Raw genomic sequence first — 24629 nt, forward strand, 5'->3', positions numbered from 1 at the left:
ATGGATTAAACACTCCAGTCAAGAAACCAAGAGTGGAAGAATGGGTTAAAAAAAGTGACCCATCCATGTGCTGTCTACAAGAGACACACCTAAGGCACAAAGAAATAAATAGCTAAAATCAAAAAAATATAATAAACATTCCAAGCAAACTATAGCCAAAAGAAAGCAGTTATAGAAATATTAATACCTAAAAAAAAATAGATTTTAAGCTTAAAAGATATTTTAAGAGACCAAAAAGGACCCTACCAAACTCCTTGCCGTCGAGTTGATTCCAACTCATAGCAACCCTATACAACAGAGTAGAACTACCCCAAACGGTTTCCAAGGAGTGCCTGGTGGATTCAAACTGCTGACCTTTAGGTTAGCAGGTGTAGTTCTTAACCACTACGCCACCAAGGTTTCCTAAAAAGGACACTATATAAAGATAAAAAATCAATTTACCAAAAAGATACTTAAATATTTACACTCCTAACAACAGAGCCCCAAAATTTATAAAGCAAACTCTAACAGAAATTAAAGAGAGAAATAAATAGATCTACAATAAAAGGAGACTTTAACACACCACTTTCAATAACGGATAGAACAATTAGAAGATCAATAAAGAAACAGAAATCTTGAATAACAGTATTAACGAACTCGGCCTGACAGACATATACAACACATTCCACCTAACAGCAGCAGAATACGCATGGATCATTCTCCAGAATAGACTATATTTAGGATACAAAGGAAATCTCAATTAATTTAAAAAAGATTGAAATCATACAAAGCACCTTTTGTGACCATAATGGAATGAAAAAAAAAAAAGAGAAAAAAAATGCATGGAAACTAAATAGCACACTACTAAAAAACTAATAGGTCTTTGATGAAATCAAGAGAGAAATCTAAACATATCTACACTCGAATTAGAATGAAAACTCAACATATAAACCTGCAGGATGCAGTGAAAGCAGTGCTCAGAGGGAAATTCATACCAACACATGCCTATATTAAAAAAAGAAGAAAGATCAAAATCAATAACGTAACCTACAAATTGAGGAAACAGAAAAAGTAGAGTAAAAAATCCCCAAAGCTACCAGAAGAAAGGAAATAATAAAAGTCAGAGCAGACATAAGTAGAATAGAAAAAAAAAAAAAAAAAAAACAGAAAAATTTAACAAAATAAGTTGGTTCTTTGCAAATACCAATAAAATAGACAAACCACTGACTAGACTGACAAAGGAAAAAAGTAAGAGGATGCAAATAATCAAAATAAGAAATGAAATTAGAGACATGACAACAGATACAACTGAGACAAAAAGGCTCATAATAGAATACTATGAGAAAAAAAAATTGTACTGTAACACCCTTGAAAATGTGTACAGAATGGATGAATTTCTAGAAACACGCCCTACTTAAACTAACATAAACAGAGGTAGAAAAGCTCAACAAACCTGTAACAGAAGAGACTGAAGCAGTCATCAAAAACCTACCCCAAATAAATACCCTTGATCAGACATCTTTACTGGGGAATTTTACCAAACATTCCTAAATACAGAAGAGAAAGGAATACTCAATAATTCATTCTACAAAGCCAGCATTACCCCGATATTGAAACAAGATAAAACATCACAAGAAAAGAATACTGCAGACCAATATCCCTCATGAATATTGATCCAAAAATTCTCAATAAAATTCTACTGAACAGAATACAACATCTTATGGGAATTATACACCATAACCAAGTAGGATTTATTCTAAAAAAAGCAACTGATATAATACACCACATAAATAAAACAAACTAAAAGAACCACATGATCATTTCAATAGACACAGAAAAAGCATTTCTTGATATAAGGAAAAAAAAAAAACTCCCAGTAAAATAAAAACTAAAGAGAAATTCCCTGACATGGTTAAGTGCATCTATGAAAAGCCAACTGCCAACATTATACTCAATGGAGAAAGATTAAGAGCCTTCCCCTTGAGAACAGGAACAAGAACAGGAAAGAGACAAGGATGCCTACTATCAACACCACTGTTCGATATCATACTGAAAGTCCTAGCCAAAGCAGTAAAGAAGGAAAATGAACAAATAAATAAAAATAAAAGAACACTATGCAACATGAAGGACAGTGATCAGTCCACGAAACATATTATAACATGGATGGACCCTGGAGGGCACAATGCTAAGTGAAATGAGCTAAGCACCTAAGCACAAATATTGATGTCTTCTCTTTTATAAGAAGTCAAGAATATATATATATATGTATACATATATATATACCCAATTATATATACATATATAAAGACACTAATGTTCACTGGTGATTACAAAAGAGAGGTGGAGTGGGAGAGGGAAGTGTGTTTCAGATCGTAGGTACTTGTTATTTTTGGTGATGGGAAAAGTGGCATCAAATGTGGGTGTAGTGAGCACAGCAAGACCAAAGTAAATTGTCTCTGAGAAGTTCTCAAGATAAAAGGATACAGGTACTAAAGAATTTGACATAAATAACATAGTAATGACTCCAACAAAGACCCTAAAATGAGTGTAAGGTCACATGTGGATGGGTATAGGCACATAGGTATACAGGTACATACAGGTGTACAAATATGTGAGAACAAATATGTGTGTGCAGGCACATATATTCATTGACGACACAACTTCAGATACTCCTCAGACATAACGAAACACCTTCCAAAATTGATTTTCTAGGTTTGAAGGCTTAGGACCAGGGTCTCATGGGACAGCTAAGTCAACCGGCATAATATAGTTTGAAAAGTTCATGTTCTGCATCCTACTGAAGTGAGTAGTGTCTGGAGTTTTAAAAGCTTGTGAGCAGTTGTCTAAAATACAACTATTGGTCTCTACTCCTCAGGAGCAAAAGAGAAGAAACAAATCTGCAAGGCTGATAACCTACTCAAGCCATGACCTCATCTGCTTTGAGACCACAAGAATGACATGGTACCTGGCTATACTTACTGACTGTTCCAACTGGGGTCACAATAAATGGTCCCCGATAGAATAGGATAAAAATGTAGAACAAAGCTCAAATTCTTTAAAAAGGCCAGACTAATCAGATGAGTTGAGATTAGAGGGTTCTTCATATTTTCCATCTTTTTTGTATCTCCATGCTTCATCATAGTTTTTTTTTTTTTTTTTCTGATGTATCTATCAGCGCTCCAATTCTTTCTTCAGTTGTGCCTATTATGCTATTGCACTCAACTACCAAGTTCTTTTTTTTTTTTTTTTTTCAAGTTCTTTAGTTGTATTTTTCAGTTCTGGAAATTATTTTATCCCCAAATTTTCAAATTTTGCTTTTTGTAATTTCTAACTTATTTGCAAAAATTGAAAGCGCTTCTTTTATCTCCTTGAACATCTTAAGTATATTTAAGTGTCTGAAATCCATGTGTCTGTTTTTGTTTTCTCTTATTTCTGTTGATTCTTGCTCATGATGTCATTTCTACTTATGTGCTTGGTTACTGTTGATAGTGTGTTGAATATTGTATGTTAGAAGTTATTTATGGAAGTAATTTGAAGTCTAGAAAGGTATTATATTCCTCCAAAGAATGCTCCTGGTAATGATAGCAATCTAGGATCACCTTAATCCCAGTTCAGGACTTGAAGTTGATGAAGCCAGGCTGCAGTCTGTTCAATAGCTTTTTGCTATTGATATACCCTTACTTCTGGGCTTCAGAACTCTTGGTATTCAGCCCAAAGTGTGAGCTGATTTTAAGGACCAACTCCAACTTTTGATCTTTTAGTCCCATCAGGCCACCAAAAATTCAGCTCAGACTCTAGTTGCCTCTTCCAAAATAGCAAATGCCTGCAAGGCCAAAGTGACTCTAAGTGCTGGGCTTAAACATTAGAGTTTTTTTTCCTCTCCTTGGCCCAGTAATTTCTACCTTTTTACCTCTCTGATGTTTTAAGAAATAAAAGAAAATTTATCCAGTGGAAGTATATCCATGTTACTGATGCAGATTTATTTTCTGTCATTAAAAAGTCTGACTTTATTTTAAATTTGAATACATATGCTAATAAGAATTCCCATGGCAAGAATTCTAATTCTAAAACAGATAGTTAAACAGAGCATAAAGCATGGGACTTTGCCATGAGATTTTTCATAACTTAGGTGATAGAGGAACCCTGGAGGCACAGTTGTCAAGAATTTGGCTGCTGACCAAAAGGTTGACAGTTCAAATCTACCAGTTGCTCCTTAGAAACCTTATGGGGAAGTTCTGCTCTGTCCTACAGGGTAACTATGAGTTAGAATCGACTTGATGGCAATGAGTTTAGATGGTAAAAGTCACGATTACTTTCAGTTTCTTATAATGTTCCTGTTGATCTCACCTCACCTGCAGGAGCATTGGCTTCTTTGATAAGAGTCTGGAGATGGAATAAAACCAAAAAACCAAATCCGTTGCTGTCGAGTCGATTCCGACTCATAGGAAACCTACAGGACAGAGTAGAACTGCCCCATAGGACTTCCAAGGAGTGGCCGGTGGATTCGAACTGCCGACCTTCTGGTTAGCAGCCAAACATTTAACCACTGTACTACCAGGGCTCTGGAGATGGAATAGATGGAAGTAATAAATACAAATTTTCATTACCTTTGTAACTACATTCAGCATTTTACCTGATTTCATAGCCCAAACAGCCCAAAATACGCCATGTATAATGCCATGACTTTCTTATAAAAGAAAAACATAACATGAAGCCATGCCATGGGTGCATGATGTCTTCAGTAAAGAAGGCATCGGTGACACATTTTGAACTGTCCTTTATTCCATGCTGTTTGTTTCATGGCCATATACCTTAGTACAATTGATGATCTGTTAGAGGTATGCCCCAACTCTTTTTGTGGTAAATTAATAGAAGGGTAATAGTGAAAGTAGAGGAGGGAAAAGAAAAGTCTACATAACACTATAATTTCAGGTAAGCTCTCAGGCAGATCAATTTTAGGAAGCAGTACCTATGGGAGTTACAGAAATGGAAACTGATTACTTAAAACTATTCATATCAGTGACTGCTAATGAATATGGGCCTTCTTTCTGAGGTGATGAAACTGTTCCAAAATTAGATTGTGTGATGATTGCACAACTCTGTGAATATCCTAAAAAACATTGAATTGTACGTTTGAAATGGGTGGATTTTTTGGTATGTGAATTATATCTTAATAAAGCTTTTAAAAGTATTCATGGCTCTGTATCCTTGTTTGTGGATAACCTCATGGATAAGAATTAGAATAAATTTACCCAAAATGCGGAGACTGACTTAGTGTCTACCTCCCACTTCTCAATCCTTTCTGACACCAGCTTCCCACGTGGCACAATCTCTCTCTGATCTGAGTCACCCTGAGCTATGGCAGATCACAGGTTAAAAGGACGCTGTTCTTTAGCCTCCCAAACAGGCAGATTCCAGCCACAAGTTTGGGAGTCTACATGATACTCTCGTTTTCACCTGTTGGCTCACCCTTTTCTTCTGGGTTCCATAATTCACCGGAATGACTCACAGAACTCATGTAGAATACTATACTTATGATTACAGATTTATTATACTAATGATTATAGATTATACCAAAAAGATATCAATCATGATTATTATAAAGAAGAAATGCATGGGCGAGGTCTGAGAGGGTTCACAACATGAAGCCTCTGTGTCTCAAAAAGACATCATCACCCTCCCTTTGCCAACCAGCAAGCTCTCTGAGCCTTCGTGCTCCAGGCATTTATTGGCCAGTCCTGCATGATAGGCTAAATCATGTCTCTTGGGGCTAGTTGAAACCAGCATCAACAGTGAGTCTTTTCTGGTCTGGCCAGCCCCAAGGATCAGCACAATTCCTCAGGTGTGGCCTAGAAGTCCCAGGCCAAAGCATATCAATTACTCCAAGGGCTATTTTTCAGGAACCAAGGACAAAGGCTGCCTTACTTTGAGTAAAGTTAAATATTTACCCCACACCTTGAAAAGCTTTTCAGTACTCTAATTTAAATATCAGGGGTTCAGAGGCTATAAAATCAATATAGAAAAATTATTAGGAACATAATCCTTAAATTCAGAAAAAAATCTAGGCTTAAATTTTGGCTCATACTTACTATATGTATGATCAAGAGTCAGTTGAAATCACTTGGCTTCAGGTTTCTTATATAATGTGTCTTAGTTATCTAGCACTGCTATAACAAAAATACCACAAGTAGATGACTTTAACAAACAGAAGTTTATCCTCTCACAGTTTAGGAGGCTAGAAGTCTGAATTCAGGGCGCCAGCTCTAGGGGAAGATTTCCTCTCTCTATTGGCTCTGGGGGAAAGTCCTTGTTGTCAATCTTGCCCTGGTCTAGGAGCTTCTCATCCAGGGACTCCAGGTCCAAAGGATGTGCCCTGCTCCTGGCTCTGTTTTCTTGGTGGTAGGAGTTCCCTCTCCTCTCTGCTTGATTCTCTCTTTTATATCTCAAAAGAGATCGATTCAAGATACAACCTAATCCTAGACTGAGTCCCATCCCATTAACATAACTGCCTCTAATCCTGCCTCATTAACATCACAGAGGTAGGATTTACAACATATAGGAAAATCACATCAGATCACAAAATGGCAGACAAGTACACAATACTGAAATCAGGACTTAGTCAAGTGGACACACATTTTTGGGGAACACAATTCAATCCATAACAATATGGGATAGCAACACTATTTTTTCTAAAAGTAGAGACTGAGAAAAGGCTGTTGTTCAAATGAAGGGGAGTGAGGAGAGTAGAATGGGATAAGGGAAAGAAGCTAGTGAGAATGTGGTCTCAATCAGAGACTAGCTTTATTCTGTTCCCTCAGGGAAGCCAACCAGTCATTGGCTGAATCTTGTGGGGGACAGTGTGGGAGGGTGCAGTCTGCTACAACTTTCTCTTGTGGAGTGGCTGGTGAGTTCAAGCCAGTGACCTACCAGTTAGCAGCCAAGTGCTTTAACCACAGTGTCACCAAGGCTCCTAATATGTATGATATATTATTACATTGTTACTATGGTCAAGGATAGAAAACATATAGGCAATAAAATGAATTAATGACAAATATTGTGTAACACCATTCAATAAAAAAAAATCTTACTGTGCATGTTGCCTCCTCATCAAATGTATACGTGTGATTTATTGAGCATCTTTCATGAAGAGGTTCTAGAGGAGTAATTTTCAGTGGACTTGTCCAACCTGGAAACAAAAATGTAGGTGCTTTGGATTAAGAACAAAACACAGACATTTTTAATTCCACCAGAAATATTTCCTACTAGGAAGCTAAACTTTGTGGTATTAATTAGTTTTCCAGTGGGTTATAAATAAATTTTCTGGGATATAAGCCGTAAGAACAGAATATCTGTGAAATTTATGTATTCAGATAATTATAACTATGCAAAATTACTTATTATTGAAAAAGACTTGTTAGGTACTATGAATCTGTATAGGATGGTGGTGACTGACACCAAGTGAGTCTGATTACTATTCTAACAGCAAATTAGAACTTCTGAGAGACTTGTTGTTGTTGTATGCTATTGAGTCTATTCCTACTCATAGTGACCCTATAGGACAGAGTAGAACTGCCCCATAGGGTTTCCTAGGCTGTAATCTTTACGGGAGCAGATTGCCAGGTCTTTTTGGTGGGTTCAAACTGCCGACCTTTTGGTTAGCAAACTAGTACTTAATCATTGTACAACCAGGGCTCCTAGCAAATAGAAAAGAAGCCTTCAAAAAATAATTACAAAACTGTTAATGGAAGCAGGTGAGCATATAAAGATAAAACCTAGGGTTCCTGATTTTGAGGTAAGATCAGATGGAAAAGGCAGACACATAAATGAATAATTTATAATTTCAATGTAAGGTGGCAACTGTAATAGTACTTAAGATCAGAGAGGGGATGCTAATCCAACCACATTGTAGGGACATCTGCCTGAAGATGATAAGGAGCCCTCATGGCGCAGTTGCTAAGCACTCTGCTGCTAACCAAAAGGTTGGTCATTCTATTCCACCAACTGCTCTGCAGAAGAAAATGTGCAGTTTGCTTCTGTAAAGATTACAGTCTTGGTGAGTGGAATAAGTCAATCACAAAAGGACAAATACTGTATGAGACCACTATAAAGTTGCAACAAAAGGTTTACACATAGGAAAAAAAAAAAAGAAAAAAAGATTCTTTGATGGTTACTGGGGATAGAAGGGGGACAGAGGGAAAATCACCAATAAGATTGAAGACATGAGTTAACACTAGTGAGGGGAAAGGCAGTACACTATATGGGGGAATTCAGTACAACATGACCAAGGCAAGAGAGGACACGGAGAGGAACGTAAGGATAAAGGGCAACTACGGTAACTACCAGAGCTTAGACTATCCTGCAGCAATAGTAAAAACAAACAATAATTTACGAAGGGACAAATAGGTAGACAGATATGCGAATGGTGTGGAAGAATGTAAGGAAACACACCCACTGGCAGCTATAGGCTTGGCGGTAGATATTTCTATATACACAACTGTAGGTGCGGCTCATATAGAACATACAAGGGGTAAAGTGAGGGAAACCTCTTGGATATAACCAAACACCTCGCAGGATAAAGTTCTTAGGCTAGAAGACAAAGGACCTAGACCCAGGGGTCATCTGTGTCAATTGGCACAACATAGTACATAAAGTCAATGTTCTGCATCCTACTTTGGTGAGTAGCATCTGCGGTCTTAAAAGCTTGTGAGTGGCCATTTAAGATACAACCATGGGTCTCTTCCTGTCCAGAGCGAGGGAAGTGAAGGAGACCAAAGACTCAAGGATGCAATTAGTACAAAGGACTAATGGATCACATGAACCACAGCCCACATGACTCTGAGCCGCCAGAAGAACTAGATGGTACCTGGCTACCACTACTAACTGATCTGACTGAGATCACAAAAGAAGGTCCGGGAAAGAGCCGGAGAAAAATTGTAGAACAAAAATCAAACTCACAAAAAAGACAGGGCTTGCTGATCTGACAGAGACTGGAGGAACCCCCGAGACTATGGCCCTAAGACACCTTCCTGACCTGAAAAGGAAGGCATTCCCAGAGATCACCTCCCAGCCAAACAATAGACAAGCCCATAAGATAAACAAAAATACCCAAGAGGAATGTACGCCTTAGAACAATCAATTATTGAATCAAAGATCTAAACATAAAATCTACAACAATAAAGATCATGGAAGAAAAAATAGGGACAACACTAGGAGCCCTAATACATGGCATAAACAGAATACAAACCGTTAGCTAACAATGCACAAACACCAGAAAAGAAACTAAATAACTGGGAGCTCCTAAAAATCAAACGCTTATGCTCATCAAAAGGCTTCACCAAAAAATAGAGGGTGCCCAACAGAGCTGGAGAAAAATGTAGAACAAAATTCTAACTCAAAAAGAAAGACCAGACTTGCTGGCCTGACAGAGACTGGAGAAATCCTGAGAGTATGGCCCCCGGACACCTTTTCAGCTCAGTAATGAGGTCACTTTTGAGGTTCATCCTTCAGCGAAAGACTGAACAGACCTGTGGAACAAAACAAGACTAAAGGGGTGCACCAGCCCTGGGGCAGGGACTGGAAGGCAGGAGGGAACAGGAAAGCTGGTAATAGGGAACCAAGTGTTGAAAAGGGAGAGTGTTGACATGTTGCGGGGTTGTTAACCGATGTCACAGAACAATGTGTGTACTAACTGTTTGATGAGAAGCTAGTTTGTTCTGTAAACCTTCAGGTAAAGTACAATCAAAATAAATAAATAAGCCTTCACCAAAAAAGTAAAAAGAGAACCTACTGTCTGAGAAAAAATTCTTGGGTACGACATATCCAATAAGGGTCTAATCTCTAAAATCTATAAGGTACTGCAACACCTCAAAAACAAAGAGACAAATAACCCAATTAAAAAATGGGCAAAGGATATGAACAAGCACTTCACCAAAGAAGACATTTGGGCAGCCAACAGATGCATGAGGAAATGTACACGATCATTAGCCATTACAGAAATACAAATCAAAATTACAATGAGATACCATCTCATCACAACAAGGCAGGTACTAATCGAAAAAACACAAAATAATAAATGTTGGAGGCGTTGTGGAGAGACTGGACACTTATGCACTGCTGGTGGGAATGTAAAATGGAACAATCGCTTTGGAAACCAATTTGGTGCTTCCTTAAAAAGCTAGAAATAGAAGTACCATACTATTCAGCAACCCCACTCCTTGGAATATATCCTAGTGAGATAAGAGCCATCACATGAATAGATATATGCACAGCCATGTTCACTGCAGCACTGTTCACAATAATAAAAAGATGGAAGCAACCTAGGTACCCATCAACAGAGGAATGGATAAACAAATTATAGTGCATACGCACAATGGAATACTACACAATGATAAAGTACAATGATGAATCTGTGAAACATCTCACAACACAAATGAATCTGGAGAACATTATGTTGAGTGAAATAAGTCAGTCGCAAAAGGACAAATATTGTATGAGACCACGATTATAAGGACTCAAGAAAAGGTTTAAACACAGAAGAAAACATCCTTTGATGGTTATGAGGTTGGGGAGGGAGGGAGAGGGGAATTTCTAACCAGGTAGTAGACAAGAATCATCTTAGGCGAAAGACAACACACAATACAGGGGAAGTCAGCACAACTGGACTAAACCAAAAGCTAAGAAGCTTCCAGAATACAACCAAACATTCTGAGGAACAGAGTAGTAGGGGTAGGGGTCTGGGGACCACGGTTTTGGGGGACATTTAGGGCAACTGGCATAACAAAGTTTATTAAGAAAATGTCCTGCATTCTGCTTCAGTGAGTGGCGTCTGGGGTCTTAAAAGCTAGGAAGCGGCCATCTAAGATGCATAAATTGGTCCCAACCCACCTGGAGCAAAGGAGAATGAAGAACACCAATGACACAAGGAAAATATTAGCTCAAGAGACAAAAGGGCCACATAAACCAGAGACTCCATCAGCCTGAGACCAAAAGAAATATTTGTTGCTCAGCTACCACCAATGACCGTCCTGACAGGGAACACAACACAGACTTCCTGAAGGAGCTGGAGAAAAGTATGGAGCAGAACTCAAATTCACATAAAGAGACCAGACTTAATGGTCAGACTGAGACTGGAGGAACCCTCAAAGCCACGGCCCCCGGATGCTCTGTTACCCTAGAACTAAAAGCATTCCCGAAGCCCACTCTTCAGACAAAGATTAGACTGGAGTATAAACATAAAATAGCACTCGTGAAGAGTGTGCATCTTAGTTCAAGTAGATACACAAAAGCAAATTGGCAGCTCCTGTCTGGAGGCAGGATGAGAAAGCAGGAAGGGACAGGAGCTGGTAGGATGGACATGAGAAACCCAGAGTGGAAAGGGGGAGTGTGCTGTCACATTACAGGGCTTGCAACTGGTGTCACATAACAATACATGTATAAAATTTTGTATGAGAAATTAACTTGAGCTGTAAACATTCACCTAAAGCACAGTAAAGAAAAAAGGAAAAGAAAGACATATTTACCAGGAAAAAAAAAATCAATTATAAGATGAGAAGGCAGGAAGGGGTAAATAATCAGGGCAGAAGAAAATGGGGAAACCAGGGCAGAAATGGGGAAAGTGCTGACACATTGTGGGGAATGAAACCAAGATTTTGAAACACTATGTACAAACCATCAAATGGGAAACTAATTTTCTCTATAAACTTTCACTTAAAGCTCAATTAAAAAAAAAAAAAAGATTACGGTCTTGGAAACCCTATGAGGCAGTTCTACTCTGTCCTATAGGGTCACTAAGAGTTGGAATCACTCAGCAGTGAAGTGAGTAACGGGCCTGAAGATGACACTTGATCTAATATTAGAAATTGAGTAGGACTTGGATAAAAAAGGGGAAGTGGAAGAAGGACATTCCACGCAGGCAAACCTGTGCAAAGGCATGACCATCTTTTGAGCATATCATAGTGTGTACAAGGAATTACAAAGGGTTATTGGGTATAAGTGATGCCTTTGAATTATGGTGTTGGTGAAGAATGTTATAATATACCATGGACTGCGAGAAGAATGAACAAACCTGTCTTGGAAGAAGTACAGCCAGAATGCTCCTCAGAAGCAAGGATGGTGAGGCTTCTTCTCATGTACTTTGAACATATTACCAGAAGGGACCAGTCCCTGGTGAAGGACATTATGCTTGGTAAGGTAGAGGGTATTCGAAAAATAGGAACACCCTTATAGAGATGGACTGATACAGTGGCTGCAACAATGAGCTCAAACACAGCAATGATTGTGAGGATGGCACAAGAGCAGGCAGGGTTTTGTTCTATCGTACCTAGGGTCGCTATGAGTAGGAACTGACCCAATGGCACCTAACAACAAGATAATAAAATAGCAGCCGGGGAATGCAGGAAATGAACAAGACGTTAGACCAGGTTCAGGACATGAAGGCCTTGCAGTTCATACAAAGTGTCTGGACTTAACCTTTAGATGGATTGCCATTGCAGGGTTTTAGTAAGAGAGACCAGCAACTTGGACAAATAACCCTGGTTTGGATTGGAGACTAGCATAGGTATGGAAAATGGTAGTACCTCTGATAGTTTACAGAGGGATTCCTTCTCCTACTCCATGACTTGGCTATCTACTTCTTATCCTTGTACCATGAATTATGCAACTTGGCAAAGCAAAAAACAAAAACAAAAACAAACCTGTTGCCATCCAGTCAATTCTGACTTATAAAGATCCTATAGGACAGAGTAGAACTTCCCTATAGGGTTTCCAAAGTTGTAGTAAAAAGTAACAATTTGAGATCTAAGTGGACAGTACAGAGATGTTGACCCGTGTGGAGAGATGAGTTAAGAGAGAGGCCTGGAATAACACAGGAACTACGTGGTGGTTTGAGGATACCAATCTGACGGGGCTCTACAACAGACTCCAGCAGATGTTGGGGCTTAAAAATAACCCACTTTTTTGCTCAGCTAACAATGTGACCTGAGTGAGTTATTTAACCCCTGTGAGTCTCATTTTCTTCACTTTTATTGATTCTTGTCAGAGTTGTGAACACTCTAATTAATGTATATAAAGGAATTGGCAAAGTTTTTGGCATAGAGTTTAAATGTTCAACAAGGTTATTGGTAGTATTATCAATTAGTAGTTGTAATATTGTTAGTATTTGTAATAGTAATATATTTTCATATTAATGATGATTATGATTTGGTCAATATTTGACTAAGAAACTCAGACCTGAAACTGCAAAGGAAACTCGCAAGGGATGGGGTAGGAGTGTATGCTGATGGTCTGTGGATTCATGATTTAATAATAAAAAAAAAAAGTGCTTTAAATGACATCAAAAAGTGAAAAGGCAACCCACAGAAAAAGAAAGTGCTGACAAAACAGTATATCTGACAAGGTATTTGTATTCAAAACATGTAAAGAACTCTTAGAACTTTGTAATAAAAATAACCCAATTTAAAAATGGGCAAAGGAATTGAGTAAACATTTCTACAAAGAAGATAAACAAATGGCAAATAAGCACCTGAAATGTTGCTCAACATCTTTTGTCATTAGGAAAATGCATATAAAAATGACAATAAGATACCACTTCACCCCCAGTTTTTTTTTAAAAAAAAACATTGCTGTCCAGTGGGTTTCAACTCATAGCAACCCTATAGGACCTAGTAGAACTGCCCTATATGGTTTCCATGGAGCAGCTGGTGGATTGAAACTGCTGACCTTTTGATTAGCAGCCAAAGCTCTTAACCACTGCACTACCTGGGCTCCACTTCCACTAGGATGGTTATAATAAAAAATCAGATAATAACAAGTGTTGGTGATGACGTGGAGAAGTTGGAGCCCTAATACAATGCTGGTGGATCCAGCTACTTTGGAAAACAGTTTCTAAGTTCCTAAAATATCAAACATACAGTTACCATATGTCCCAGCAATTCCACTACTATATATATTCCCAGGAGAGATGAAAACATGACCATATAAAAACTTGGAAATGAATGTTCATAGTAGCATTATTCATAAAAATCCAAAGTTGAAACAATGTACTGATGAATTTTCCATTAACTGATGTCTATTTTTTTTTTATTAACTGATTAATGGATAAACAAAATGTGGTTTATGCACACAGTGGGATATTTTCAGGCAATAAAAACGAAGAAGTTGCTAATACATGCTATAACATGGATGAACCTTGAAAACATTGTTAAAAAAGTCATTTACAAAAGACAACATATCATATGATTTCACTTATACGAAACATTCACAATAGGAAAGTATAGAAAGTAGATATTAACAGTTTCCTGGGCCTGGCGATGGGGGCGAAGGCAAGAGTGGGAACTGACTGCTAATGTTTGTGTAAGTTTTGTTTTGAGGTATAGATGAAAATGTTCTAAATAAGATTGTCATGGTTTTCACAACTCTGTGAGTATACTGAAAACCACTTTAAATGTGAGAATTTCATGGCATGTGTAAAAAAATCAGTTGGCCATAAATATAAGAATTTATCATTGGACCCTCTATTATCTTCTTTTGATTTATATATCTATTCTTTTGTAGTAGCATACTATTTTCTTTACTGTAGCTTTACAGTCAGTTTTAAAATTGGCTTTTGTAGTTGAATTTTACTTCTCCCTTTATATCTTTTAAAAGGAAACTGCGGTGGAGTAGTAGTTAAGTGCTACGGCTGCTAACCAAAACGTCTGCAGTTCGAATCCACCAGGTGCTCCTTGGAAACCCTATGAGGCAGTTCTACTCTGTGCTACAGGGTCACTATGAGTTGGAATTGACTCGATGGCAACAGGTTTGGTTTTGGCGTTATCTTTTAAAACAAGAATGCAAAATATTTTCATACATTTTAATTTTACATAAAATTTTTATAGTCACAGACATTACAATTATTTTTTGAACTGGTAATAGGTATTCGTGTTTAACCCTTAGTTACCCTTTTTTTTTTTTTGCATGTCCTTGTTTTCATCTGGAAAATTTTTCATTGTACCTCAGAAGCTCTCTTTAGTACTTTTTTAAATTGTGGTAAGTATATATATATATTTTATATATAACAAAACATCTGTTATTTCAACATTTTTTACATGTATACTTTAGTGACATTATGTTCATCATGTTGTATAATCATCACCACCACTCATTTCCAAATTTTTCTATCACCCTTAACAGAAGCTCAGTGCCCCCTAAGGAATGGCCTCTTTCCCCTACCCTTACACTCGTGGTAACTACTAACAAATTTTGGTTTATATGTATTTGTCTACTCTAGCTAGTGCATATAAGTGGGATTATATTTATCCTTTTGTGATTTATTTCACTCAATAAAAATGCAATCCTGCTGTTGACAACTTTGTTTGTTTTACAAAAAAATAAATAAATTTTATCTTCATTTTATATTTTTATCAGGCATGAGGCTCTAGGTTGGTAGTTATCTTCTATTAATTTCAAGATTTTACTTCATTGCCTCTGGCTTCTATGGTTTCTGTTACATAGTTACAGGTGCCAACTTTTCTCATGTCAGGTAAAATATTGACATGTTCTAGGGTTTTAGACAAGGATCTTTGGAGGACCATCTTTCGGCCTACCACACTCATAGTTATTTTAATTCCTTGGGTTTTAGCTGCAACTTTTGGCTCACCCATGGCTTTATTTTTATTATCTTTTTTGTTTTTTCTTATTCATGTATTTCTGCCTCTTTCACTGAATTGTTATTGAACACTGGATATTATATATTAAAGGTGTAGAGCCTCTTCATAATGTTATCTTTGCAAAAGGAGATTATTTCCTTTGCTGAACAAACTAGGAAGTGGGTCACTCAATCCAGTCAGGGATTCTTTTGAATTAAAGCATGACTGACATTTTGGTAATAGTTGGTGTTCTTATTTTGCTTTCCTATTTCTCACGCACGATTTTTTGGGCCTCTTAATTTTGTAATTCCAGCTCTGAGTGACAGCCAAAAGCTGCTCCTCTCTACTTAGGCCCACCACAGATTCTTATTTCCTAGCCTGCTCCTAGGTTACTTTCAATGAAGATTAGTTTCAAAGAAAGGGCAGAAAATTATCTTTTCAAGGTCATAAGCTCATGCTGATTTTTCCAATTTACCATCCTGGTATCAGCCTCTACTTTTTTATACAGTGTGCAAGTCTATCAAGCAGTATTTTCCTTTACATGTTTGCACTTTCTATAAACTTCATAGTATTTGGCATATACATAATAGGTGCTTAAGCATGCTGAATGAACTCTCCAGAACAAATAAGTCATTACAGCAAAGAGATCTTTGCACCTGGACTTTGCATCTAATGGAGGTTGCTGACCACAATCAATGCGAAGAAGGCTAAGGTACTCTAACAGGAGCTATGGAGACTCAGCTGATTTCTGAAAAGTTCTCCCTTCTCTGGAATTTTATTTCCTATATTCTTGAGGGCTTTTGAAGCTGATGCAATTAAATATGTGATTTTGCAATTTTATCTAGCTTCTTCTAAAGCAGAAGGTCACAGACAATTCCATCTTACCTGGAAGCAGAGGTTCCCCTATTTAATGGAATTTCATCTCTGGAAATTTTTTTTTTTATACTTATACAGAGAATTTGTGTTTGATTATGCAAGTCTCTTGAGGACATTACCATTTTAACACAAAATTTGCACATGTGGTATTTTGAACTGTCAATCTAAGTGAGGGTTGGTTATTTTCCTCCTCTGATCTGTGCTAGGAGCTCTGGTGGTATAGTGGTTAGAGCTCGGTTGCTAATCAAAAGGTTGGCAGTTCAAATCCACCAGCTATTCCTTGGAAACCCTATGGGACAGTTCTATTCTGTCCTATACAGTCTCTATGAATCGGAACTGACTCGATGGCAACGGGTTTGGTTTTGGAATCTGTGCTAATGCCATGACTGTTAAGTTTCCTAGTTGTCCCTGTCCAGTGGGTTTATTTCTCTCTCAATCTTTCACAGAGGCTATAGGTTTTGGTGGAGCCCTGGTGGTGTAGTGGTTAAGAGCTCAGTTTCAATCCATCAGCCACTCCTTGGAGACCCTATGGGGTAGTTCTACTGTCTCCTGCAGGAGCACCATGAGTCAGAACTGAATTGACGGCACACAACACCACCACCTTATATTTGGGTTGCTGAGGATTTTTCAGATTCTCACCAATTCATTGCTGCATTTAAGACATATTCCTATATTTATATTTCAATTTCTACCCACTATTTTTCTTAAACTTGCCATACATTAAGGTAACTAGTCTCCAAAACCGAAGGAAATATAAGTCCCCAGTTTTGAATTTGCATTTTGATCTGACATTCAGCAGTTTTTTGGGGGTTTCTTGTTAGTTCTAATAGTTTGTTAAGGAAGTTCACTTCTCTTTCAATATTATTAACCTTTGTTTAAATAATGTACAGGTGCTAAATTGTATTAATCTTCCCTCCCCCCATATTGAGATAATAATTTTATTCTACCTCAAATCACTAATCAGTTACATTGATTTTTTTTTTTTAAAGGTCCATTTTGCATTTTGAAAGTATGATGGGTTTTAAAAATACCTCATTTAATTTTATTCGGTAATACTTTAGATCACCATATGTCTGTCAGTTTGTCATACTCTGGTGGCTTGTGTGTTGCTGTGATACTGGATGCTTTGGCCCTGGTATTTCCCTTGGTGGAGAGGTTTCATTCTGTTTTGCAAGGGGTCACTATGAGTCAGAATGAACTCGATAGCACCTGACAACAGCAGCAATACTTTAGAAGTTGTGCTACTATTTTAGGAAATTTAACATTTTGGGAATTTTTTCCTTTCTGATAATGTCTTTGTTTTGGTATCAAGTTTAAACAAGTCTCTTTTTCTGTTTTATAGGATGGTTTCTCTAAAACAGGAATTATCTGTTTCTTAAAGTTATACATAATAAAGTTTGATGCTTTTACAGCTGGCAGGATTTTAAAAAAATATTCAAAAACATTTTTAATAGTTACAGTTTATTCAGATATTCTCTTTAAGTATATTCCAGGAATTTATACTCTCTAGAAAATTTTTCATTTCATTAGAGAGGCAATATAGCAGGTAGTTAAGAACATGGCCTCAGGTACTAAGTCCAAATCTCAGCTTTTCTATTTGTTTTGTGTATAATCTTGGCTAAATTACTTAACTTCCTTCTTCCTTAATTTCCTCACCTATAAAATTGACCTAATTAATAGCATCTGCCTCATTGGGTACCCTGAGGATTAAACTAAAATAAAAGCAAACCTAGATAGTACTGGTATATATTAAGTACTCAGTAATTCTTAGTCCACAGTAGAAGATCAGGGTATAGGAATTGGTAGGAAAATATCTCAAACTCATAATATTTGTCATTTTGTTTTATTTATTTTTTTTTTCCATATAGTGTCAGGGACTGAATTGTATCCCATCAAAATATGTGTTGGAATATTAACCCCTATACCTGTGGATATAATCCTATCTGGAAATAAGGTTTTCTTTGTTATGTTAATGAGGGCCCTATCAGTGTAGAGTGTGTCTTAAACCTAATCACTACTGAGTAATAAGGAGCAGCAAAGACACAAAGAAGCACAAATAGGGGATGATGTGAAGATTGCCAAGGAACCAAGGAATGCTGGAAGAGAACAGAAATCTTCCCCTAGAGCCCACAGAGGAAGAGTCTCCTAGAGCTAGTGGCCTGAATTTGGACTTCAAGCCTCCTACCCAATGCCAAGGAGTTGATTCTGACTCATAGTCGACCCCACAGGACAGGGTAGAACTGCCCCATAGGGCTTCTAAGGAATGCCTGGTGGATTCGAACTGTTGACCTTTTGGTTAGCAGCCAAACTCTTAACCACTGTACCACCAGGGTTTCCAAACCATCACTAATTCATAATACAAATGCAAGTGGCTTTCTTGTAACTCCTCATTCTCACATAAGCTTTCCTTAAGTTCACTGGTCTTAGCTGCTCATGAACAATGATGAACCCACCATCATAAGAGCCCAGAAACATGCGCTTACTGGTTTTTATTCCACTTTATAGTAAGAGTACATATGGAGTTTATGGAGCTATGTGAACCCCACATATACTCATATAGAGTTTATGGGGCTATGTGAACTCCATCACCTGGATCTCAGTTCCCAAGTTCGTAAAATCTTGCTAAACTACAATTAAGTATTCCAAGTACTATCCCTAGCTGTGCCATCTAATCACTAAAGATATTTGTGCAGCAAGCCTGGCCATAATCTACCACAATTTTTAATATTGCTCCTTTCTTCTCTTTTTATTTTTTTCTTGATTAACATTGGCTGAGACTTATCTTTTTTATTAAACTTTTTTAAAAAATCAGCTTGCAATCTTGTTGATCATTCCAATTGTTTCTTCTTTTTTTCCAGTTCATTAGTTTGTTTTAATTAATATTCCCTTTCTCCTATTTTTGGGGTTTACTTTGTTTTATGTTTCCTAATTTCTTAAATAATTACCTCACTGATTTTTAATTTTCTTCATTTTTTACTATACATGTAAGATAATAAATTTCCTACTAAATACTGCTTTATCTATATCCCTCAAAATTGGTATGTGAAGTTTCCATTAACATTTAGTTTTAAATAATTTGTAATTTTCATTATGATTTTCTGTTTGATTAATGAATTATTAAAATTGGTTTTATGTGTAATTTTTTTTGTTATTGGTTTCTAATTTTATTCTACAATGGTCTGATTTGAATAAGTCTACCTTACCTGTTCCTATGTACATTTTGTGATAAAGTTTATAAATAATTCATGGGTACTTTAAAATAATGTGTATTTCTATTTTGGAATATAGAGTTCTAAATATGCTTGTGAGTTCAAGCTCATATTTTAATAATGTTCAAATCTTCTAATATTTGTATGACCATTTTTGTGTTCAAATAACTCCTGAAAGACATGTCTTCAAATGCTGCATGCTAAGTTCTGGACTTGAGATATAGTAAAAGATTGGATTGTCAAATAAGACTCCACAGAATTAGTTATCTCACCCAGTATCACATTTTACTAATAATTTCAAGGCTATAAGTAATGATGAGACACAGGTGAACAAGGAAATTTCTTATCAAGAATTGCTCTGGCCAGATGAATATATAAAATCTCTTTGTAATGTAGGCAGGTACATTAGTTAATATTAGCTGTTTTGGTCATAAAATATCTCCATTTTATATTCTAATAATTAATATAGTTATATAACATTTTAAATGAATCAAAACAAAAACAAAAAACCAAACCAATTGCCGTCCAGTCAATTCTGACTCAGAGTGACCCTTTAAAACTGAGCAGAACTGCTCCAAAGTGTTTCCAAGGAGCGCCTGGTAGATTTGAGCTGCTGACCTTTTGGTTCACAGCCAAACTCTTAACCACTATGCCACGAGGGTTTCCTTTAAATAAATGTGGAAAAAATAGTGCCCCATAAATCCACAGATTTCAGGCTTACTATGGGCAATCCTGGACAGACCAGGTATAGCTTGTTAAAAGCATTTCATAGGAAGATTCTTCCCCTAGTAAAACCAAAAAACCAAACCCAGTGCCGTTGAGTCGATTCCGACTCATAGCGACCCTATAGGACAGAATAGAACTGCCCCATAGAGTTTCCAAGGAGCACCTGACAGATTCGAACTGCTGACCCTTTGGTTAGCAGCTGTAGCACTTAACCACTCCACCACCAAGGTTTCTCTTCCCCTAGTAAGTACCATTAATTTACTTTCCAGAAGATCAGTCATTAGCATATTCAAGTCATTTTAATTCTTTTTTTCTAAGAGTGTCCCCCTAGTAAAGGAAAAGAATGGATTATAGGCCTGCTGTTAACCATTTGCTTCTCAGAACATACAGGTTTCTCTTTAAATTCAGTTTTTGCTTCAATTATTTTCAGCTGCTCTCTTAGGTAAATATAGGTTCCAGGTAGCTGACATTTTCCCAGTTATTTTCCTCTCTTTTTCTATAATATCCTGTTATTTCTAATAATTTTTGTGTCACAAAGTACATTTTATCTCACACCAGCTTTCTTTCTGCTAATACTTGCCTGGTGTATCTTCTCCCATTTCCTTCTTTTCAATCGTATATTTTGTTGCAGTTATTTCTCTCTGAACCATCGAATTGCTAAATTTCCTTCTTTTACCTAATCTGAGAACCACTTTGTTTTAATAGGCAAGGTGAATCATTTTACATTTAACTTGTTTAGTGATATATTGCTGGGTTAGTAATATATTCAAACTTATTTCTGTCTTCAATTCACCAAATTTTCTTTGCTTATGTTTTTACCTATTCCTCCCTTCTTTAAGATTTTTCTATACTTTAATTTTTATCACAAAAACACATATACATTTAAAAACTCCAAATATTATAACAAAATATTATAACAAATATTATAACAAAAACTGCAGTCTGTGGCACTACCCTCCTCCTGCACCTAATTCCCTTTCCTACCCGATTCCCACACCCAGAAATTTCTAGTTTAAAAACTTCACCCTTATTTCTGATCTTTACTTTGGCATTTCTCAACAACATGCTTGGATTGCAAACTTGATCTTTCAGTTACAGATAACATCTACAGATTTACTAATCTAAGAAATGCTAGGCAAAGGTGAGTTTTACCCATCAATGGTGGTACCCATCAGGAAGTTGTTAACTTGTCCTCAACGTTTGTAGCAAGACTTTCTAAATGCTTCAACTTATATTGTGGCATGACTCCAATCTAACTGAGGACCAATACAAAATTACTGACACAGCAAGTTTGAATAGCAGCGTCCTGATGATGTAGCACTCTGACATATTTCTCTCCCTTCCTACTTTATCTGCCCTATTTTTACAAAATAATTATATTAAAACTTCAGGGTAAAAGACATTAAAAGTGTTATTTTACAATCAGTGTGACACTACTGTTCTCAGCTACATCATGTAATGTTCTTAAATTTCTGTCTTACATGAAAAGCCTCTTGTCTTCAGAGTAGAATGTTTCTTCTATTGGCTTTGCAGTTCCTATCAATAATTTATTCTCTAGTCGTCATCAGAAACATAAATCCCCTTAGAGGATGTTCATAACTCATCAAGTTAGCTATTCGTTTTATTTTATTCTCAGAGACATCACTCCTGCAACTAACCGTCTTTCTGTTCCCATTTGGACTGATTACTGTCTAGGCCAGCTGCACATCTGTAATCTTGTGATTTCCATCCAAGATTTGTATCTGCTTCTGATTTTTTTTTTTTTTTTGTGGGGTAGCTATGATTTGTTCTGGCTTATCCTCTGGTTGGAATTTTTTTTTTTTCATCCTGGCACCTGGGGGTTTTCCTTCCTTTCAAACTCAACCTTGCGATCAATCTCTACATATCCTACTCAAGTCGATGCTGATTTATGGTGATCCTGTAGGACAGGGTAGGGTTTTCAAGGCTGTAAATCTTTATGGAAGCAGGCTGCTACATCTTTCTCCCACAGAGCAGCTGATGGGTTCGAATGGCCAATCTTTCGGTTAGCAGACATGCACTTAACCACTGTGCCACCAGGACTCCATATATATATAAATATATATATCTCCTACATATTGTGTGTATATATATACATATAAATATATATACATATATATGTGAGTGTATATACATATATCTTCTATATATTGTGTGTATATACACATATAAGAAAACACTGGTGACACAGTGGTTAAGTGCTACGGCTGTTAACCAAAAGGCCAGCAGTTTGAATCCACCAGGCGCTCCTTGGAAACTCTATGGGGCAGTTCTTCTCTGTCCTATAGGGTCACTATGAGTTGGAATCGACTCAACGGCCACGGGTTTGGGTTTTATATACATATAAGTGTGTGTGTATATGTATATACATATATATCTCCTATACATTTGTGGTTGTAGTTGGGATGGAGTAAGCCTTACTGTAGCTTCTTAATCTACCATGTTGACCCACCTTCAAATCACATTCTAACTTTATTTCATGGACTGGTACAATAATTTCTTATCAATTTGTAGACTGGGATAACATTATAGTACTTGTCTTTCAACGTTATCTAAATTTGCCCTCACTTTGAAACGACTGGGTTTGGTTTTGGGTTTGAAGTGACTGAACCAATCCCTATTCCCAACAATTTCTTCATTACAGTAACCCTCACTTGCTGCATGTGTAGTTTCTAAATCACTGAAAAGTCTTTGAGCCTTTTCTTGCACTAAAGTAAGGCTAAGTAACAACTGTATGCACCTGTTCCAACTTACCCGCAAATTCAACTGAAAGACACACTTAGGACCAGATCTCGTTTGTAACCCAGGGACTGCCTGTACTTCCAGAATACTTTCCAGCTCAAACAGGATGGGATTTAACTTTCACTCGCTCCCATTCTGAGGACTGAGCTGTATTCATGTCAGTGTGGGTAAAATATAGTTCCTACCCCTAAGGAGTATAATTGAGGAACAAATTATTTGGGAAATAAAGCAAGTATTGCCTTGTATTCTGGAAATCCTGGTGGCATAGCAGTTAAGTGCTACAGCTGCTAACCAAAAAAAAGGTAGGCAGTTCGAACCACCAGGGACTCCTTGGAAACTCTATGGGACAGTTCTACTCTGCCCTATAGGGTTGCTATGAGTCGGAATCAACTCAACAGCAATGGGTTTGTTTTTTTTTTTGGGGGGGGGGTTGCCTTCTAGTATGGCCTTGAAGTAAAATGTAGCACATACTGCAATTCATAAATATTTTTCATTGATTGCAGTCTTATGATCACAGGATCAAAGAAGTTTAGAATTGGAAAGAATATTAGGATATGATCTAATTCACAGGCCTTCATTTTATAGATGTAAATTCATGTTCAAATGTGTTAAATAACTTTTCCAATACCATTCAGCCAGCAGGTTACAAGGATCCTTTAGTCTAAGAATTTTTATTTCATCTCACTGATTATAAGGGACGAGGCAGCATCATACATTTTGATTTAAAACTGAACAATTCCTGGTATACGAGACCCCATAGCAAAGAGATTAAAGATAATTGATGCACTTAATCTGGGTTTTCTGATACTGCGGTGACAAAATATATGTATCTCAAGAGAAATGGATATTTTTGAAGATATTTTCATTTTTAGTTATTTTAATCACAATTAATATTTTAGTCACCAGACCACAAACTGTAACATTTCCAGGAATGTTTTTGTCAGCTTTGATGGCATACATAGATGATTTCCTCTGCTGTCTACTTTTAGGAGGCCTCTTTCCATTTCCCTACTTTGTATCCTATCACTAGTCAATGAGGTCAGTGATCTGTGTAACAAAAATATTTTTACATGAGAATTAAACTGGATAACTCCTTTTCCAATCCTGGCACTATTTACGCGTGCTATATGAAGGGAAAATGATGCTGCAACTTCTGATAGATGAATGCCAGAAAACTGGCAAGCATCTTCTCAGTCCTGAAATTTCTGCCTCATACAGCTTGACGGGAGCCCCATAAACAGCAACGAGTTTCTGAGGCCATGACATGACCAATGAACTTGGGGACAGTAAGTTTGAATTCAAGGCTCAGTCTTGTTTTTTCTAGCCACTTTTTTTTTTTTTTTTGGTGGTGGAAGTCCTGGGTGGAGTTTCACGGTGCCACTGGGTGGCTTCCAACTGCCCATCTTCGAGTTACTAGGCCAGTGCAAACCATTTGTGCCACCCAGGGGGTCCAGAC

At 37.1% G+C, this 24629-nt stretch overlaps 1 protein-coding gene across 1 annotated transcript in view; it reads right to left on the reverse strand.

The window, feature by feature from the left end:
* The window catches only part of SPATA48 (spermatogenesis associated 48), a 117012-nt gene that overhangs the window by 91339 nt on the left and 1044 nt on the right, over positions 1 to 24629 (reverse strand). The window contains exon 2 of the mRNA XM_049893819.1: positions 7068 to 7165. Within this exon, the coding sequence (XP_049749776.1) occupies positions 7068 to 7165 (98 nt within the window). The remainder of the gene's footprint in view (positions 1 to 7067; positions 7166 to 24629) is intronic.

This window comes from Elephas maximus, chromosome 8 (genome assembly GCF_024166365.1).
Source record: "Elephas maximus indicus isolate mEleMax1 chromosome 8, mEleMax1 primary haplotype, whole genome shotgun sequence".
In the NCBI taxonomy this organism is placed as follows: Eukaryota; Metazoa; Chordata; class Mammalia; order Proboscidea; family Elephantidae; genus Elephas; species Elephas maximus.